The sequence below is a fragment of the Triturus cristatus genome, chromosome 1_1, assembly GCF_964204655.1.
Source record: "Triturus cristatus chromosome 1_1, aTriCri1.1, whole genome shotgun sequence".
Taxonomy (NCBI): domain Eukaryota; kingdom Metazoa; phylum Chordata; class Amphibia; order Caudata; family Salamandridae; genus Triturus; species Triturus cristatus.
The window spans coordinates 95,621,790-95,641,707 of NC_140579.1; the positions used below are offsets into that span (position 1 = coordinate 95,621,790).

Here is a 19,918-nt window from a genome sequence, read left to right on the forward strand (position 1 = left end):
TCCCACCTCATCATATTGCCACTAAGCTGCCTGGCTCTCAGCTGCAAACTGAGAATGTACAAGCTGCTGCTGGACATATTTAAAGGAGAGAACTGTGGGGCCCCCAAATGCCTGAATTTGATTTAACAATTGTATATAGCGCTTGAGCACCAAGAACTATAGATGCGCTTTACTTATCAGCAGCACAAAAAGGTGTCAATGAGCTAGAAATGGAAAAAATGAGATGAAGAATGTGGCGAAGAAGAGAGGGAAGGTGAAAAGACTGGAGGAGAGGAGAGCACCGAGGGTGGCGAATGAAAGAGAAGTGGAGGAAGGATCATGGGTGGAGACGACCCTGAAAGGAGAGAGAGGAGGGCGAGGGATGATGGGAGGCTAGGAGGAAGGGATGAGGGGACAGGCGAGGGAGGGAGAACCCTGACCCTAAGATTGGCTGTCCTTAATCTGCTAGTGGCCCTTAAGCCACTATCTGGGCCTTCCAATCCCGGTCTTTTCATCTTCTACCCCTGCTTCACTGGCGCTCTGCCACCAGAGGGCAGCGCGGGTCCTCTCTTCCAGAGTTCAAGAATTCTACCCCACTCTCCCCACACTGCAGTAAATATGTACTTTTCACCCCTGGATGTCTTAATAGTAATAAATGTATTTGAGGAATGTTTGTCTGTCTGTCTTTCACTGTGATGTTCAGGCAATATGGCGTGAACATATGTAGCAGATCTTTTCAGTGGCCTAAGGTTAACCACCCGACCATCACATCTGTGTACTAGCATAAGTACTCTAATAAACATTTCTGGTTGAAATGTTATGGTCATTCTAACTCCTAAATAAACAAATATACACATTTTGAGCTTTCCTAACACATGCAGTTTGGTCTGGCTCTCACCTGTTATGTGGACTGTAGCCTGCTTCCACTCACTCAGGAGGGGGTTGCGGATGCAGCAGGACAATGCGCTGGAATGACCATTGAAGATATAAGTCGTCTTAACATGAAACAGGCGTTTGCCACCCACAGCCTTCACTTCGGTGGAGGAGGATATGTTATTCCCGTCTCCATCTCTCCACTGTACTTCTGGCTCAGGATACCAGCCCGAAGATTCACACACAACCGCGATTCCTCCATGTTGTAATTCTTCCAGATGGATGTGCGGCTTCGAGCCCAGAGCTAGAATGGAATCAAGAGGTTTATGGAGGGTTAGGCGTGAGCTTCCTACTCCTCTGTGAGAAGGTTAGGTCGCAGTACTTAAAAGGGAGCTTATGCCATGGATGCTGTGCACATGCCAATGTGTACTGAGATGGTATTATCAGATGAGGCAGTGCAATCAAAAATTCCCTGCTGTGCCTTAGTGAACTGTACATAGTCCCACCCCGCCTAAAAGTGTGTTTTTATCTTTCACAAAATAAACTAACCGTCTGTTATCAATCAAGTCCTACTGTAAAACATGTCACGCGTTTTATTCTCAGGCCCAAGAACTTCACAAGGCCCATTTGTTGTCTCCACTGACTTCCTTAATTCTCTCCAGTTGTAATGTGAACCCAGGTTTCCTATATTAATTCCTGATTTATTTGACACAATATTTTCCATTCTTTATGCATGAAACCATTGTGAAGCCAAACGTCTTTCAATAAAATTGTAATGAAATCATAGGATTTTGCAATTGGGAACCAGGTCAGATATCGTCAGACTGTAAATAAAAACGAAATCTTGGGTTTTGAGGAATTGACCTTCGGGTATAATGAGGCCGAAAATTAATATGTAAAGAAGATACCATCTTCAGACGTTTCATAGCTTCCAATACTTATAACAAGGGTCTTTGCCAAATAGTTTGCTATCAATAAATCTGCCTCCGTCAGGGACAGTTGGTAATTATTTCTGGTAACCAAAACCTTCTGCATTTTGGATTTAGAGACTGTTTTTCTTAACACGACTCTGAGACCAGGTTAGACTACATCGTGAGCACCTCCCGCTGCCACAATTCCTGGAGGCCTTGAGCCTCACTGGTATATGTATGGGGAGCCAAAATCCCATGAAAAGGCAGTGTACCTTGTACTCAGGAGCACACAACAGCTTGTCAAGAATCGACTATTTCCTGACGCACAGTTGTCACACAGGAGATTGGCAAAGGCCTGGGGATGATCTGACCCCTTCCCTATATGGGTAGTGCTCAGAAGAGGGAAAAATGAAACTGGAGAGGAATGGTATATAGATTCTTGGTACCGGAGAGGAATGGTATATAGATTCTTGGTACCGGAGAGGAATGGTATATAGATTCTTGGTACCGGAGAGGAATGGTATATAGATTCTTGGTCTGGACAGGAATGGTATATAGATTCTTGGTACCGGAGAGGAATGGTATATAGATTCTTGGTACCGGAGAGGAATGGTATATAGATTCTTGGTACCGGAGAGGAATGGTATATAGATTCTTGGTACCGGAGAGGAATGGTATATAGATTCTTGGTCTGGACAGGAATGGTATATAGATTCTTGGTACCGGAGAGGAATGGTATATAAATTCTTGGTACCGGAGAGGAATGGTATATAGATTCCTGGTACCGGAGAGGAATGGTATATAGATTATTGGTACAGGAGAGGAATGGTATATAGATTCTTGGAACCAGAGAGGAATGTTATATAGATTCTTGGTACTGGTGAGGAATGGTATATAGATTCTTGGTACCGGTGAGGAATGGTATACAGATTCTTGGTACTGGAGAGGATTGGTAAATAGATTCATGGTACCGGAGCGGAATGGTATACAGATTCTTGGTACCGGAGAGGATTGGTATATAGATTCTTGGTACCGGAGAGTAATGGTATATAGATTTTTGGTACCGGTGAGGAATGGTATACAGATTTTGGGTACCGGATAGGATTGGTATATACATTCTTGGTACCGGAGAGGAATGGTATATAGATTCTTATACAGGAGAGGAATGGTATATAAATTCTTGGTACCGGAGAGGAATGGTATACAGATTCTTGGTACCAGAGGGGATTGGTATATAGATTCTTGGTACCCGAGAGGATTGGTATACAGAATCTTGGTACTGGAGAGGAATGGTATATAGATTCTTGGTACCGGAGATGATTGGTATATAGATTCCTCATACCAGAGAGGAATGGTATACAGATTCTTGGTACCGGAGAGGATTGGTATATAGATTCTTGCTACCGGAGAGGAATGGTATACAGATTCTTGGTACTGGAGAGGATTGGTAAATAGATTCTTGGTACCGGAGAGTAATGGTATATAGATTTTTGGTACCGGAGGGGATTGGTATATAGATTCTTGGTACCCGAGAGGATTGGTATACAGAATCTTGGTACCGGAGATGATTGGTATATAGATTCCTCATACCAGAGAGGAATGGTATACAGATTCTTGGTACCGGAGAGGATTGGTATATAGATTCTTGCTACCGGAGAGGAATGGTATACAGATTCTTGGTACTGGAGAGGATTGGTAAATAGATTCTTGGTACCGGAGAGTAATGGTATACAGATTCTTGGTACCGGAGGGGATTGGTATATAGATTCTTGGTACCCGAGAGGATTGGTATACAGAATCTTGGTACTGGAGAGGAATGGTATATAAATTCTTGGTACCGGAGATGATTGGTATATAGATTCCTCATACCAGAGAGGAATGGTATACAGATTCTTTGTACCGGAGAGGATTGGTATATAGATTCTTGCTACTGGAGAGGAATGGTATACAGATTCTTGGTACCGGAGAGGATTGGTATATAGATTCTTGGTACCGGAGAGTAATGGTATATAGATTTTTGGTACCGGTGAGGAATGGTATACAGATTTTGGGTACCGGATAGGATTGGTATATACATTCTTGGTACCGGAGAGGAATGGTATATAGATTCTTATACAGGAGAGGAATGGTATATAGATTCTTGGTACCGGAGAGGAATGGTATACAGATTCTTGGTACCGGAGGGGATTGCTATATAGATTCTTGGTACCCGAGAGGATTGGTATACAGAATCTTGGTACTGGAGAGGAATGGTATACAGATTCTTGGTACCGGAGAGGATTGGTATATAGATTCTTGCTACCGGAGAGGAATGGTATACATATTCTTGGTACCGGAGAGGATTGGTATACAGATTTTTGGTACCAGAGAGGATTGGTATACAGATTCTTGGAACCAGAGAGGAATGGTATATAGATTCTTGGTACCGGAGATGAATGGTATATAGATTCCTGATACCGGAGAGGAATGGTATACAGATTCATGGTACCGGAGAGGATTGGTATATAGATTCTTGGTACCGGAGAGGGATCGTATATAGACTCTTGGTACCAGGGAGGAATGGTGTACAGATTCTTTGTACCTTAAAATACGAAATTTGCCGATAAATTGCACAATGTTACTGATCATAATTTTGCAGAGAATGTGGGGATCTGGCATGAAACTGAGGCATATAAGACGTTGAAAAGGGGGCAGGTAATAGTGCACATTGCAGGGAAAAGAAAAAGAAAAGAACTAAATTAGATGCAATCAATAGAGGAACAAATTCTGGGAATATAGTAGGTTTTTCACTGGACACAGAGCCAGGAGATGGGGGCATCATCTCTTCTGTAAACAACAGGAATATAGGAGCCATGCTGAGAGAGACGCGAGCACTCACTGGTTTCCTGGTCTCGCGACAAATCTGGAAAGCAGAGCCTTGCTGAGGTGCAGAGTAAACCAGAGACTGGGTATCGGAAGTGAAGTCACCCTCTGGGCAGATCATATGAGGTAATAAAGTAGCAGAGGCCTTTGCAGATTACTTTGGAAAGTTAAGGTCACCTACGACAAGGACTGCATTGATACGGAAACCAGGAATGCTATCAGACAAAATGGCGGGAAGAATGGTCTAATCATGGTGCTGTATAAAAGTCTGGCCAATAAACTGATACATAGGTTTGAGGAAGCGCTAAGAAAGGACCAGCTCCCATGCAACCTCCGTTTACCAAATATAGTGGTAATATTGAAGAAAGCAAAGCCACATGATGACTGTGTCTCATATAGGTCTATCTTGTTAGTTCATGCAAAAGGTAAGATTCTTAGAAAAGTCCCAGCATGCAGATAGCAGCACGTTGTATTGACTTTGGTCCATCTGAACCAATCAGGTTTTAAGTCAAAAAGGGGAACAAAACTTAATCTCAGGAGACTGCCTGAGTGTATGGAATGCAGTAAGGGAGTCCCCTCGATATGTCCTTAGACACAACTATGTCCTTAGACACCCTGGAATGACATTAATGTTTGAAGTGTTGAAAAAGATCGGGTTTGGCCCCAACTACAGGCTTTGGGTTGAGCTCCCCTATGTGCAACCATTGACTAGGGTACGGGTCAATGGGGCTGTGTCTAGCCCAGTTCAAGTAGGCTGGGGAATGAGGCAGGGATGTCCCTTTTTAGGTCTCGCGAGCCAAAGGCTCGAAGAGACATTTTATATCTGGGCTTTTCAAAGTGCTGCCGTGGCCTAAAGCTACAGTGCACGTGAACGTGCACGCGCGCAGCACCATGTGTCTTTCCTCCGTAGCGATCGTAATCACGATCACTTTCACTTTCGCGGGCTCCTCTGTTGCTGGCATTCCCCCCTCCCTTCTCACCCAGCCCTTTGATGCTCTGCTCGATTACTTTCCCTTTCGCCGCTTTGACCCTTGCATTCCCCCCTCCCTTCTCACCCAGCCCTTTGATGCTCTGCTCGCATCTCCCTCCTCCCTGGGCGTGAAGGGAGACAGAGCCATCCTGCTTGATTGCCGTGTCTGTGATCACTTTAATGAAATGCAGCGCTCGCTCCCCTGCTTTCACTAGGCCCGTTTGGCTTCCTCGCGTGTAGATTTTACAGTGTACACCTACATAACTCGCATTTTGGTTTTTATTTATCTTTCTTTATGTTAAGGCTTTGTGTTTTGCTTATTGGTGTATTCTTCTGCTGTTCTCAAAATATAGCGCAAACTCGACTTAAAGGTATTGGAGCGCTTTACATGAGCCTCAGTTCACATGCATTGTGAGATTAAGTGATTTGCCCAGGATCACAGGCTCTTGAAACAACGCCAAGACTGGAACCTCCCAGCCCTTTGATGCTCTGCTCCATTGCTTTCAGATAGGCGCTTCGCCTCCTCGTTAGGGATAACAAGCGCTATAAAAATCCAATTACAATAATATTTTGAAAGGATGCATGCTGGCAGACTTCAACAGATGAAGCACACCGCAGGGAAGGAGAGCATATTTAAGTCAAGGTTGTTTTCTGGAATAATGCAAAACATCTTAAATATTTTGCGAGGGGGGCAAACATACGTGCGGATACATGTAGAACAGTGTACACCTACATAACTCGCATTTTGGTTTTTATTTATCTTTCTTTATGTTAAGGCTTTGTGTTTTGCTTATTGGTGTATTCTTCTGCTGTTCTCAAAATATAGCGCAAACTCGACTTAAAGGTATTGGAGCGCTTTAAATGAGCCTCAGTTCACATGCATTGTGAGATTAAGTGATTTGCCCAGGATCACAGGCTCTTGAACCAACGCCAAGACTGGAACCTGCTTTCCCAGTTCCATAGTCGCAAAGCAGCCTGGACCGTAATACTACATCCTGGGTAGAGGATGGGAAGGAGGGGGAGAGACAGAAGCCACACGAAAGCTCGGCTCGCTATGAGCTCGAGGTTCCAACAGCACCTCGAGCTGAGCCAGGCTCGAGCTTTCAGTGACTTGCCCGCCTCGAGTTGCTAAGCACCGGTGCCCAGAGGTGTGGCTCCCTCACCAAAGCACAAGTCTGTCTTTTTCTAACACCCTTTGGGTAGGGGCCAGTAGGGCATTTCTCTTGCTCGCGTGAATATCACTCTTGCCACTGATTTCTGATCTGGTAGCCAGTGAGTGAATACGTTGTACAGAGCGCTTTTGGATGTGAGTGTTATAGAATAACTGCTGATTTAGACCCCACTTCTTGTTTGTTTATGGAGCAGAGAGGGTGGGAGGACCTAGGGGGCATATCAACAAGGGCTTTATCTCTGCTTTTTTGGCTTTAAAAGCCAAAAAAGCAGAGATAAAACTAGCGCCCTATCAACAACAGGGTGCTAACACGCAAATTTGCATGTTAGCACCCTTTTACTCGACGCTTCCCCTTGCATCTCTAATGAGATGCAAAGGGGGCGTTCCAGAGTAAAATAATAGGAGAAATGTCGCTAAGCGACATTTCTCCTATTATCAAGAATGTCGCTAACCCTGTTGGAGACAAAAAAAGCAGCGCTAACCGCGGTTAACGCTGCTTTTTTACGTCTGCTAATTTTCAGACTTAGCCATGATATCCTATGGAAGGAGGATATCATGGCTAAGTTTGCCTGTCCCTATCAACAGGGTAACGTGTGATTATCGCTGGGTTTCCAGCGATAATCTCACGTTAACCTGTTAGCGTGTAGATTTTTATCGCTATTGAGATAAGCGTTGCTAATAGCACGCTATCTCAGCGATAAAAATTCACGCTAGCCGGCGATAATTATCCTCACGCTAAGAGCGCTGAGCGATAATTATCGCCGGTTGTTGTTGATATGCCCCCTAGTTTGGCAGCAGAAGTACAACACTAGAGCATGTTCACAAAAGTGGGCTAGTAGTGTCCTATTCATGAAAGTGAATTAAATGGGTTGACTTATTAACCAGGGCTAGTTTGCATAGCGTTCTATTAGATAAAGTGTAGCATAATCGTAAAAAAAGCGCCTATTTCTGAAAATCCCTTTTCTACACCCTGCAACAACTTCCTACAAACGCCCACTCCGTTATGGATACTCTGCATCCGCCCTACACCACCAGTACTTGCACTGCATTTGTAAGGCATTTATTAACCAAGTCTCGCTGTTTGGAAGAAGGCCTCCTTGAGGCAGACTGAGATGCAAGATTGTGGCGCCCTAACCCCAGCCTGAAACTGGTCTGTTGCTTTTTAGGTCTGGCTGAGACAGCGAAAGCTGTCTCTTTGACACATTTTGTAAGTGGATTTTTGAAAGCGCTTCCCCTGGCGTAGAGCTACAGTGCACGAGGCGTGCACGCGCGCAAAGCAGCCATATGGCTTTACGTCGCTCTCCCTGCCTCTTTGACCCTTGTATTCCCCCCTCCCTTCTCACCCAGCCCTTTGATGTTTGGATAAAATAATGATTAAGCTACTTTGCAGGCACTGATGTTAAGCACAACGCTATGTTACACTGCGGTTACTTCACGGATTGGAGACAACTTTATGTAATGGGCTAATGCTTTCGGTGAGAATATTAAGGAAGAGTGACCACGGAACTGTTCATTGCCTACATCAGCTGTGGGTGCATCTGACCAAAGCAGGTGAGGTTACTTTAATATGGGGGCTGGGTTATGTTACATTTGCAAGCCACTTAAGAGTCCACTCTCTGACCCAGACAGTTCCTCTCGCCATCCTTCTGTAGTATTCTGTGCTGAAAGATAACATTTCACAAGTCTGAAAATGCACATTTGAAGCAAGATTTTAACAGGTATCTATGATATAATCAATATTCATCAATCATTTACAAAGCTCAATACACAGCTACTAAACAAGCTGTAACTACTTGTTAGGATTTGATTCGTGCGGAACAGACTACAAAAAAAATATGTATTATTCTTTTGGGAAAGAAAGAGCGCCATTTGGATTATACGGCCATAAACCAAATTGTCTGTCCATGCTGAAATCAAATGAGCATTAATTATCCAACTCAAAGATGTCCTTTTATCAACTTCATGTGGGTTGACAGTCAGCATTTAAACTTACGAACTACAGGTTATACACAGATCTCCGCCATTGATGTTCAGCTCACTGAGCCCGCTATTTTAACAACTTCTTGTTCAAAGCAGAAACACTATGAATAACATTCATTGGTTGCATCTGGTGAGAAACAAACAATCCTCTGCAACAGTGCAGGGTGAGGAAATAAAGTTGACCTCACAAAGTATGCATTACCTTCACATACCTTGAAAAAAAACACTAATAAGCGCCGACAAACTTTACATAAATGGCACCTTAATTTCATTTATTCATTAAAACAAATTCCACAACTAAAAAACTAGCATCAACTACCTAGCAACACCTTAAAGCTTGAAGAGGTAGGTTGTTTATAACATCGGGGGTGAGGGGGTTCCACATATATGAAAAGATATTACCTGCTGTCACATGCAAACCTATTAAGCTGCAGCAATCTGAAAACTGTGGCAGCAATTTTACTAATTTAGATCCACCGATTGAGAGGCCTGCATAACCAGAGTGAATGACAAAAGGTGACTATCGCAAGGATACATTACTCTTGCATAAAAGCTGTAACCGTATAAAATACACTAAAAGTATATGGGATAACTTATTCCTAAGAATGACTATGAAACGATCAGAGAAGCGAAAACCCCTCTGCAACTCTTCAAACACTTAAATAACTTAAGCCCAGAGCTGCCATCACAGTACCACAAGCACCAAAAACATTTCAAGGGCAAGGTAAGCAAAAAAACAGTCTTTGCACAAAAAATAAGCACTCCAACAATGCCTTGACACTGTGCGAAAGCTCTACTCACCTTGAATTCTAGTCAGATCACTATGTATTTTCAGACGCTGTTCCTTTAGCTATATCAAAATACACCTGCAGCAAGAACAGCTCCAGCATACTCTGTTTATAAGCACACTGAACCCGTATTTTGTAAAAAGTTCTTGCACGCCCTCAAACTATTGCACAGAAAAACATCAGCACAACAGCGGGAGGGGAAAAGGAGCCTCCTTATTTTCAGCCTGCTGAAAAAACACGAGTGAGAGAAAGGAGTCACCACAAGCCAGCTAAGAGAGAGACTACGCTTAATAGCCTGAACTGATCAATGTTGATCTTGGTCAAAAGGTATTGGCTGCCTGGGAAATGGAGGAAAATCCAAACAACTTGTAGTCAAAATACCTAATTTACCTAGGAGGAACAGAGATAAAGAGATGAGAATACATCCTAATGGGCTCTGCAACAGGATACAGAAGTCGGTCTCTCCTCACCCTCCACCTCGGTCTCTCCTCACCCTCCACCTCCGTCTCTCCTCACCCTCCACCTCCGTCTCTCCTCACCCTCCAACTCTGTTTCTCCTCACCCTCCACCTCACCCTCCACGTGTCTCTCCTCACCCTCCACCTCACCCTCCATGTGTCTCTCCTCACCCTCCACGTCTCTCCTCCACGTCTCTCCTCACCCTCCACACGTCTCTCCTCACCCTCCACACGTGTCCCTCCTCACCCTCCACGTGTCTCTCCTCACCCTCCACGTGTCTCTCCTCACCCTCCACACGGGTCTCTCCTCACCCTCCACACGTGTCTCCCCTCACCCTCCACACGTGTCTCTCCTCACCCTTCACACGTGTCTCTCTTCACCCTCCACACGTGTCTCTCTTCACCCTCCACACGTCTCTCTTCACCCTCCACACGTGTCTCTCTTCACCCTCCACACGTGTCTCCTCACGTGTCTCCTCCTCACCCTCCACATGTGTCTCCTCCTCACGCTCCACACGTGTCTCCTCCTCACGCTCCACACGTGTCTCTCCTCACCCTCCACACGTGTCTCTCCTCACCCTCCACACGTCTCTCCTCACCCTCCACACGTGTCTCTCCTCACCCTCCACACGTGTCCCTCCTCACCCTCCACACGTGTCCCTCCTCACCCTCCACGTGTCTCTCCTCACCCTCCACGTGTCTCTGCTGAATGCCGCACACTGCTGCACGCCGCACACTGCTGCATGCCGCACACTACCGCACACCACACACTGCTGCACGCCGCACACTACCGCACACCACACACTGCTGCATTACACACTGCTGCATTACACACTGCTGCATGCCTCACGCTGCTGCACGCCTCACGCTGCTGCACGCCGCTGCACGGCGCACGCCGCACACCGCTGCACGGCGCACACTGCTGCACACTGCTGCACGCCACAGACTGCTGCACGCCACAGACTGCTGCACACTGCTGCACGCCGCACACTGCTGCACGCCGCACACTGCTGCACGCCGCACACTCCTGCATGCCGTTGCACGCCGCACACTGCTGCACGCCGCACGCCGCACACTGCTGCACACCGCTGCACACTGCGGCATTACTCACTGCTGCATGCTGCACGCCGCACAGTGCTGCACGCCGCACAGTGCTGCACGCCGCACACTGCTGCACGCCGCACACTGCTGCACGCTGCACACTGCTGCACTGCTGCACTCCACACACTGCTTTTATGCGAGTTTATGCTACTGACATTGTAAATGACAATGCCTTTTATTTGTTTTAAAACCAAAACATAAATAAAAGGCATTGTAATTTTACAATGCCAATAGCTCAAGCTCTTATAAATGCGAGACCTATTGCATTGCAAATGCTTGTTCCTGTTAGTGTTAGCTTTGGGTTCGGACGCATTTGTTGAAGCAGATCCCATGGTTTGAGGGTTGAATTGGGAAGAAACATCGGATGAAAGAATCTCACTTTATTCACATTGTATACTGCTATATGTGGCTCAGGCCAAGGTTACAATTGATAGGCTACTGCAAATATTTGTAAATATTGGGTACTGTGGATAAAAATAAATTTGGGAAAGTCACTTCTGTCTCCATTAAGTGGGACAATTCTAGCCGCACCGAAAGCCTGCTTGATACAGATAGCACCACACGGCTTCTGCTACCTCAATATCTATGTTACTGGGGATAGGAAAGATTTCTTCGACCACAACCTCTACATACTATTAGATATATTTATGAGCGATGGGGACATTGGAGGACTCTACCGTCCTTGTTACCCAGCAGGACTGCTGTTAGAATGGGGAACCTCTGGTTGGCACAGGTAGGTACTTGTGACAAGCAGTGGTCCCTGCTTCTATTCAGGGCGAGAGAATTACCCCTTCGGAACAACCCCTGCTCACCCTATAGGTAGTGTGGCGCGAGCAGTCAGGGCTAAACTTCAGGGCGCTAGTCAGTTAAGCATTTATGATCACACACAGTAAACCACAACGATCCCCCACAAATGGACACCAGGCGTAAGTTGTATAAAAAATACGGATGCTTTATATAAAAGATTCTTTGTTACGCAGGCATATACAAGACCATCAATAACGGTTGCGAAATGGAGGCCACAAGATGATAATTAGGCACTGTTCTTGTCTTTGGTAACTTATTGGATCACGAGCGCTTCACAGGGCTCGGTTAAGTCGGTCCAGTCACGATGATGCGCAGTACACCCGGGATACAGTGATACGGGGAAATCAGAACGTTGCGGACCCCGAGTCCGATAGAGAGTTCACTGTACCTGGGAACGTGCGATGTGCTTGGACGAGTCTTCGGGGGAGATGCAGGTTCTGCACCTCGCGGGTCTCCGGATCAAGAATTCAGCGGGCGGCTCTCGGTAGACAGGTGCGGCCCAGGGCCTCCGACACGGACTGTGCGGGAGGTCACTGCGGAGGGCGGCACGGTCAGACTCAGGCTGGGAGGTGAAGCGGGGCGGCCGGATACGTTACGACGTACGGGCGGCCGTCCGAGGCTTGATTTCACTTCCCAATTAGACATCCGGCGGGAGGGCGAGAGGGCACCAGGCACGCTCCAGTGGCAGGCAGGTGACAGGGAAGCGGGGCGGCCAGCCTCGATGGGTCCAGAGCGACTCAGGTAGAGCGGGGCTCTCGGCGAGGGGAGGCGGCCAGGCTTCTGGGTGTCACAGCCCTAGGAGGGGTGGCAAGGTGCGCAGAGCACTCCGGCGGGAGAAAGCACACGGCTCGAGTTCTCAGACGAGCGGAGACACGGTGAACCCACTGGTCCTGGGGTTCAGTTCAGGGGGCAAGCTCTTCTTCCAAGCCCTTGGAGATAGTTGAAAACAAAGTGCAAAGTCTCTTTCAGTCTTTTCCTCTCCTTCCTCAGCAAGGCACCTACTGCAGGCCAGTCCCTCAGGTCAGGGAAAGTTACTCCTCCTTCAGCTTCTTCTCTCGGGCAGAGTTCCTTTGTGGTTCAATCTGGATCTGATTTCTTAGGAGCCAGGCTCCTACTTTTATACAGTGATTCTTTTGTTCTTTAGCGCCAGGGGGCCTGGGCCTGGCTCAGTCCAGTTTCTGGAGTACTTTGTTTTGGTGACTCTGCTCTTTCCTTTCAGCAGCAGGGCAGAGACATCAGCCGCTCCACAGGGGGCGGCGCCGGCTTTGTGGTGGCAGAGCACAGGTCTATTCAAGAGTCAGGGTGTACTCCTCCCACCCATCCTGGTGTAATCTCTCTACCCACCACCTGGCAGCCAACCTGTCTCCTGGAATCCCCCAGCCCTGCTCCTGTACTGTTGCTAGGCAGAACACACACCCACAGCAGAGGCGGACTGAGATGGTCAGGCACGCAAAGGCTAACTTTCTAAAAGTAGCATTTGCAAACCCAGGATATTAAAATAACCTTTACTAAAAGATGTATTTTATTATCCCGAGTTCAGGCATACTAAACATGACTTTCTACCATGCTCTCTGAGTCTACTGAGGTCACCGCGTGTAGCGATCCCAGCAGCCCATTCTGGCCTATGGAGAGCAGGTAGCCTTCAATAGTGAAAAACGAAAATGGCTGTAATTCACTATTAAGACATGCCACACACACCAGGGCATGTCCTACCTTAGGCCTACAATGCACCCTGCGCTTAGGCCTACCAGAGGGGTGACTAACATGTAGTTAAGGGAAGGTTTAGGGACTGGTAAGTGGGGACACTTGCTCAGTCAGCGCGACGGTACCAGACCGCGCGCAGGTTCTGCAGTGGCAGACCCTAGACACATTTTACCCCGCTGCTTCGGTGGGTGGCACAACCAGTGCTGCAAGCCCACTAGCAGCATTTGGATATACAAGCCCTTGGCACCCCTGGTGCACTCTACTAGGGACTGATAGTAAACCAAATAAACCAACCGTGGAAGTCAATTCACATAATACATTTTACCATAGGGAGCACTTGCACTGTGGCACTGGATGGCAGTGGCACAGTGCCCTGAGCAGCTAACACCAACACAAAACACATTGAGGCACAGACAAAAATGGAAGGGTGACCCACGCCAATGGTGCCAGGTCTAACAACTGCCATGTTTAAATGTATTTTTCTGCCAAAGTTCTTGTATGTCCTTCAAAATTCCCCACACAGGTTTCCAGACAACATTTTCTGCACACTGGGGGCTGAAATTCTTTTGGTGCTGTGGAACGGTGCGACACCATTGATGGCACTTAGCAAGCTGATGATAGAGATACATGATAAGGTATAGCACCACCAGATATTAAAAAGTACTACTGGGCCATGAAGCTGGCACCGGTCAATGACTGGGTATACTCAACACTGGATGAGGTATACTTAGCTCCAACACTCCTTAATGAGAAACATCAAAAGGGTTTGTCAATCCATGATTCTTCCCCACTGGAGGAGAGAGTGCAGAATGACCCCATCAGCAAAAAAAGTCACACTAAAATATAAAAAAATATTTAATAGCACCCCTGATATCCTTCAGAAATTGAAGGAAAGCTGGGAGGGGAAGTCTGGCCCTAGAGGAAGAGCAATGGGAGGAGGCACTGAGAACCCTACTTGAAGTGGCCAGAAGACTGTGTTTTGGACTGGTGCGACTGTGTATTTTTGTGTAGATTATACTACTCCAGGACAGTCCAGAAAAACACTGGAAGGACTGACTCTGATTGTTGTCTTAAGGGGTGTGACCAAGTGGGTTCCTTCATCCATATCCTGCGGTCTTTTTCCCAGAGTGTAACGATATTGGGAAGAAATAGAAAAATGCATGTGGGTGGTAGCAGGGATCCATATGCAAAGCTCTGAAAAACTATCTCTCCTGAATATCTGGGGAGACGAAAGAGTCCCAAAGTATACCAAACTATGGATGGCGCAGCGGTGCGGGTAGCAAAAAGAACTAATGCAGAGTTTCGGGGCCGCGGGTGGGCTGCTGGTCCTGAGAAGTTAGAAAGAGGATATACTGGTTCATGCTAGTAGAATGTCACATCTATGAAGGCGCGCTTAATGAGTGGCATAGATTAATGTTGATAAGACAGGCATGAGCGTACGGTACATACATAAAACGTACATTGTCGGCCATTGACAAACGCTGCCATTGGTGAAATGTTTATGTTTTGTTTGTTCTTAGAAATAATACAAATAATTACACAAAAAAATTATAACGAGCACCAAATAAGCAATGTTCTTCAAAGTCTTAAGACTATACTCATCACAACAAAAACACTGCAGGGATATGGTACGTGCCAAGAAGTGAAAGGCAAATGCTACTTACCAGTATGCATCTGTTCTTGGCATGTAGAGCTGCAGATCTACACACTGTGCATAGATCGCCATCTGGTGTTGGGCCCGGATGTTGCAGTTGTTTTTCTCTTGGAAAGTCTTTGGAAGTCACAAGGTATGTGACTCCTCCTTTGGATCGTATTGCGCATGGGCTTCGGCTCCATCCTCAGATTGTTTTTCGCCAGCAGGGAAATGTTGGAGCGTAGTAATAAACAGTGAAGATGCCCATGTGTGTTGTATCTAAATAAGATAAACTGGAACAGATAAAGGTAGCCGGGCAGGCGGGTGGACGTGTGTAGATCTGCAGCTCTACATGCCAAGAACAGATGCATACTGGTAAGTAACATTTGCTGTTCGAGGCTTATGAGCTGCAGATTACACACATTGCATAGATTGTATAGCAGTACCCATCCCTAGCGGCAACCACCAGTATCTGTTGCAGTGGTTTGAAACAATGTTTTGAGTACAGCCTGGCCCACACTAGCTTGTTGCTTAGCCTGCACATCTACACAATAGTGTTTAGTGAAAGTGTGCAGTGTTGACCATGTAGCTGCTTTGCAGATATCATCTAAGGGGATGTTCCCTAAGAATGCCATGGAAGCCCCTATCTTACGTGTAGAGTGGGCTTTTGGGAGAACAGATAGTGTTCGTTTTGCTTTGTGGTAGCAAATCTGAATGCATTTGACAATGTATGTGTATGTGTCTTGTAAAGCGCACTGCTGCCCTGAGGCGTCGTGGCGCTGTAGACCGCTGGGGAACCCGTCCTGGCTATCCCTGTGAGATGGTCCCTCCTGGGTATCTCCAAGGTGAAACCAGGCATCCCCGGCGAATGTGGGGGGCCGTTGTGGAGATGAGGCAAGCTAATGCCCAGAGTTGCCGAGTGTGTTCCTGGTTAGAGTAGGTACCGAGGCGAGAATTATCGAGTCCGTTTTGACCCTGGTCCACAACCCTGCCGCGTCGGGAATTGAACCCTGGTCCCTGGCCGATTCTCTGCTTGCGGATCTGCCGCCTCTAACCAGTGAGCCACACCTCTCCACAATCCACGTAGCTATCCTAGATTTGGAGATGGGGTTGCCTTTATGTGGTGGTGAGAAGGAAACAAACAGTTGTTTGGTCTTACGAAAGGGTTGTGTTCTCTCGATGTAGTAGAGTGAGGCTCGTTTGAGAGTGTGGAGAGTTCGTTCTGCAACGGTTTGTGGTTGCGAGAAGAATACAGGTAGTTCCACAGATTGGTTTAGGTGAAAAGGAGAAATGACTTTAGCAAGGAATTTTGGATTAGTACAGAGAACAACCTTGTTATGGTGCATTTGCAGAAAAGGTTCTTGAATGGTGAGTCTTGAATCTCACTGACCCTTCTGAGGGAAGTGATGGCTACAAGAAAAGCAATTTTCCATGTTAGGAATTGCAGTTCACATTTGTGTAGAGGTTCAAAGGGTGGCCCCATTACTCTAGTGAGAACGATGTTTAGGTTCCACACAGGTGAGGGTGGCACTCTGGGGGGAATTATTCTTTTGAGACCTTCCATGAAGGCTTTTATGGCAGATACTCGAAAGAGTGATAGATGTTGCCTGTTTTGTAGGTAAGCTGCTATGGCTGCAAGGTGCAGTCTAATAGATGTGTAGGCTAGATTGCATCTTTGGAGGTGTAGTAAATAGCCAGCCTATAATGTGTTGAATGGACACATCTAGGGGATTGAAGTTATTGTTGTGACAATAGACCACAAAACATTTCCACTTGGCTGCGTAGCAAGCTCTAGTGGTAGGTCGCCTAGCCTCTCTAATGACGTTCATACAGTCAGGAGGAAGATTCAGATAACCGAATTCTAGGATTTCAGGAGCCAGATCGCAAGGTTGAGCTGAGCTGGGTCCGGGTGTCTGATCTCTCCATGGTTCTGGGTTAAGAGGCTTGGAGAGAGGTGTAACTTTTGGTGCGGTACTACAGATAGTTCCAGCAGTGTGGTGTACCACGGTTGTCTGGCCCACGTTGGAGCTACTAGGATGAGAGTGAGGGAGTGTTGTTGTAGTTTGCGCACTACTAAGGGAATGAGTGGGAGAGGCGGAAAAGCGTACGCAAATCTGCCTGACCAGTTCATCCATATCGCATTGCCTTTGGACAATGGGTGTGGATATCTGGCGGCGAAGCTTGGGCATTTGGCGTTTCCGTGGGTGGCGAAGAGGTCTATGTATGGATGCCCCCACATTTGAAAGTACGGGTGAAGAACTTGTGGATGGAGTTCCCACTCGTGGATTTGTTGTGTTTGTCTGCTCAGCAGATCTGCTATAGTGTTCTGGACTCCTGGGACATGTTGGGCTGAGAGGAAGATTTTTTGGGGTATGGCCCATCTCCATATGCTCTGTGCTCATTGAGAGAGATGCAGAGAGTGTGTGCCGCCTTGTTTTTGTATATAGTACATGGCTGTCATGTTGTCGGTGTGGACTAAGACGGCCTTGCCTGAGAGATGCGTTTGAAAAGCCTTTAGGGCTAAGAATATGGCTAGTAACTCCAGATGGCTGATGTGGAGTAACTTTTGTTGAGGTGTCCACCTGCCCTGCATGGTGTGATGTAGTAGGTGAGTTCCCCAGCCGGAGAGCGATGCGTCCGCTGTTAGTACTATCTGAGGAACTGGGTCCGGGAATGGTCGCCCTTTGGAAAGGTTTTTGGTGGTCCACCACTGCAGAGAGCAAAAGGTTATGTTATGTTATGTTAATTGCACTTATAGAGCGCGTGATTACCCTTAGGTGTCCTGGCCCTAAGTACTGGTTGCCTGGGAAGTAGAGAGTCAAGAGGAAGCTACTGCGTGAAGAGCCATATCTTCAAGCCCCTGCGAAAGGACAGAAGATCAGGGACAGACTTAAGATAGGTACGACCGTCTACCAACACCAGATCTGTCAATTGACCCTGGGCCTGATTCCATTGGCGCGCTAAGCACTCTTGGAGAGGACACATCTGGAGTCTTGCGTGAGGTACTATGAATATGCAAGAGGCCATCATTCCTATAAGCTGCATGAACACTCGGGCTGGAAGGGAGTATTCTGGCTGAAATTTGGCACGAAGAGCCTGAATGCTTGCTATCCTGGCAGGACTGGGGTAGGCTAGCGCTTTCGCTGTGTCTATGGTGGCACCAAGGTATTGCTTTACGTGGGATGGTTGCAGATGGGACTTCATGTGATTTACTGTGATGCCCAGGTTGTGAAGCAGTTGTATAGTGGCGTGAGTGTGTTGTACACACTGGTTGTATGAGCTGGCTTTTATGAGACAGTCGTCTAGGTATTGGAAGACATGAATGTGTTGTCTTCGCAGGTGTGCTGCCACTACTGCTAGGCACTTGGTGAACACCCGTGGTGCTGTAGTGACTCCGAAGGGGAGCACCTTGAATTGGTAGTGTTGGCCATCCACTACAAATCTGAGAAACTTCCTGTGAGCGTTGTGAACAGGAATGTGGAAATAGGCATCCTTGAGGTCTAAGGTGGCAAGGAAGTCGTTTTGGGAGAGCAGTGGAAGTACCTGCTGGAGTGTGACCATGTGGAAATGGTCTGAGTGTATATAGTGATTGAGGGGTCTGAGGTCTAGGATGGGCCTTAGAGTCTCGTCCCTTTTTGGTATGAGAAAATATAGGGAGTAAACTCCCATATTTTTTTGGTTGTTAAGGATAGTTCTACCGCACCCTTTTGTAGGAGTGAGATTAGCTCTTGTTTTAGTAGTGCTAAATGTTCCTGTGACATTGGGCGTTGTTTGGGTGGAATGTTTGGGGGGGGGGGTAGTTGTTAGTTCGAGGCAGTAGCCGGACCAAATTATTTGCGTTACCCATTTGTCTGAGGTAATGGTAGTCCAGACAGGAAGGAAATTGTGGAGTCTGCCCCGACCGGAGTGGAATGGTCTGGGGGGAGCTGAGGGAAGTCATTGGAAAGGGGTGGAGGCAGAGCGGGAGGTGTTAGTCTTGCCTCTGCCTTTATTATTGTTGCCTCTGTACCCGCCTCTTTGGCAACCCCTTTTAAAGGTGGATTGGGTAGGGGCTTTATAGGAAGTGGAAGCGGAGTAAGAGGAGTAGCCTCTGGATGTGCTTCGAAAGGAAGAGCGGCAAAAAGAGCACCTGGGAGGGTGTGAATGTAAGGCTCCCATAGACTTCGCCGTATCCGTGTCTTTCTTTATTTTTTCCAGGGCTTCATCTACTTTTGGGCCGAACAGATGATCTTGATCAAAAGTGTGGTTCAGAATGGAAGCTTGCACCTCTGGTTTGAAACCTGAAATCCTTAGCCAGGCATGGCGAAGGAGGAGGATGCTGGTATTAATCGCTCTGGAGGCGGTGTCAGCTGCATCTAGGGCACAGCGGATGGAGGTATTGGTGATGGTTTTGCCCTCCTGAATTAACTCATTGACTCTATTTTTATATTTATCAGGGAGGTGTTGCATTATGGCTTCTAGTTCGTCATAATGTGCCCTGTCATATCTTGCCAGAAGCGCTTGTGTATTTGCGATGCGCCATATGTTGGCAGCCTGAGATGCAGTGCGCTTGCCTGATGCGTCCAAGAGTTTTGACTCTTTGTCAGGTGGTGGTGCCTCGCCTGATGCTTGGGAGTTTGCTCGTCTTCGTGCTGTAGACACTACTAGGGAATCTAGTGGTGCTGGCCCTCTGATGTAGGCGG

The 19,918-nt window shown here is 47.0% G+C and overlaps 1 protein-coding gene across 1 annotated transcript in view; it reads right to left on the minus strand.

Moving 5' to 3' along the window:
* LOC146869601 (butyrophilin subfamily 3 member A2-like) overlaps window positions 1-19,918 on the minus strand; it is a 721,276-nt gene that overhangs the window by 354,420 nt on the left and 346,938 nt on the right. Inside the window, exon 4 of the mRNA XM_085640159.1 lies at window positions 878-1,156. Within this exon, the coding sequence (XP_085496285.1) occupies window positions 878-1,156 (279 nt within the window). The remainder of the gene's footprint in view (window positions 1-877; window positions 1,157-19,918) is intronic.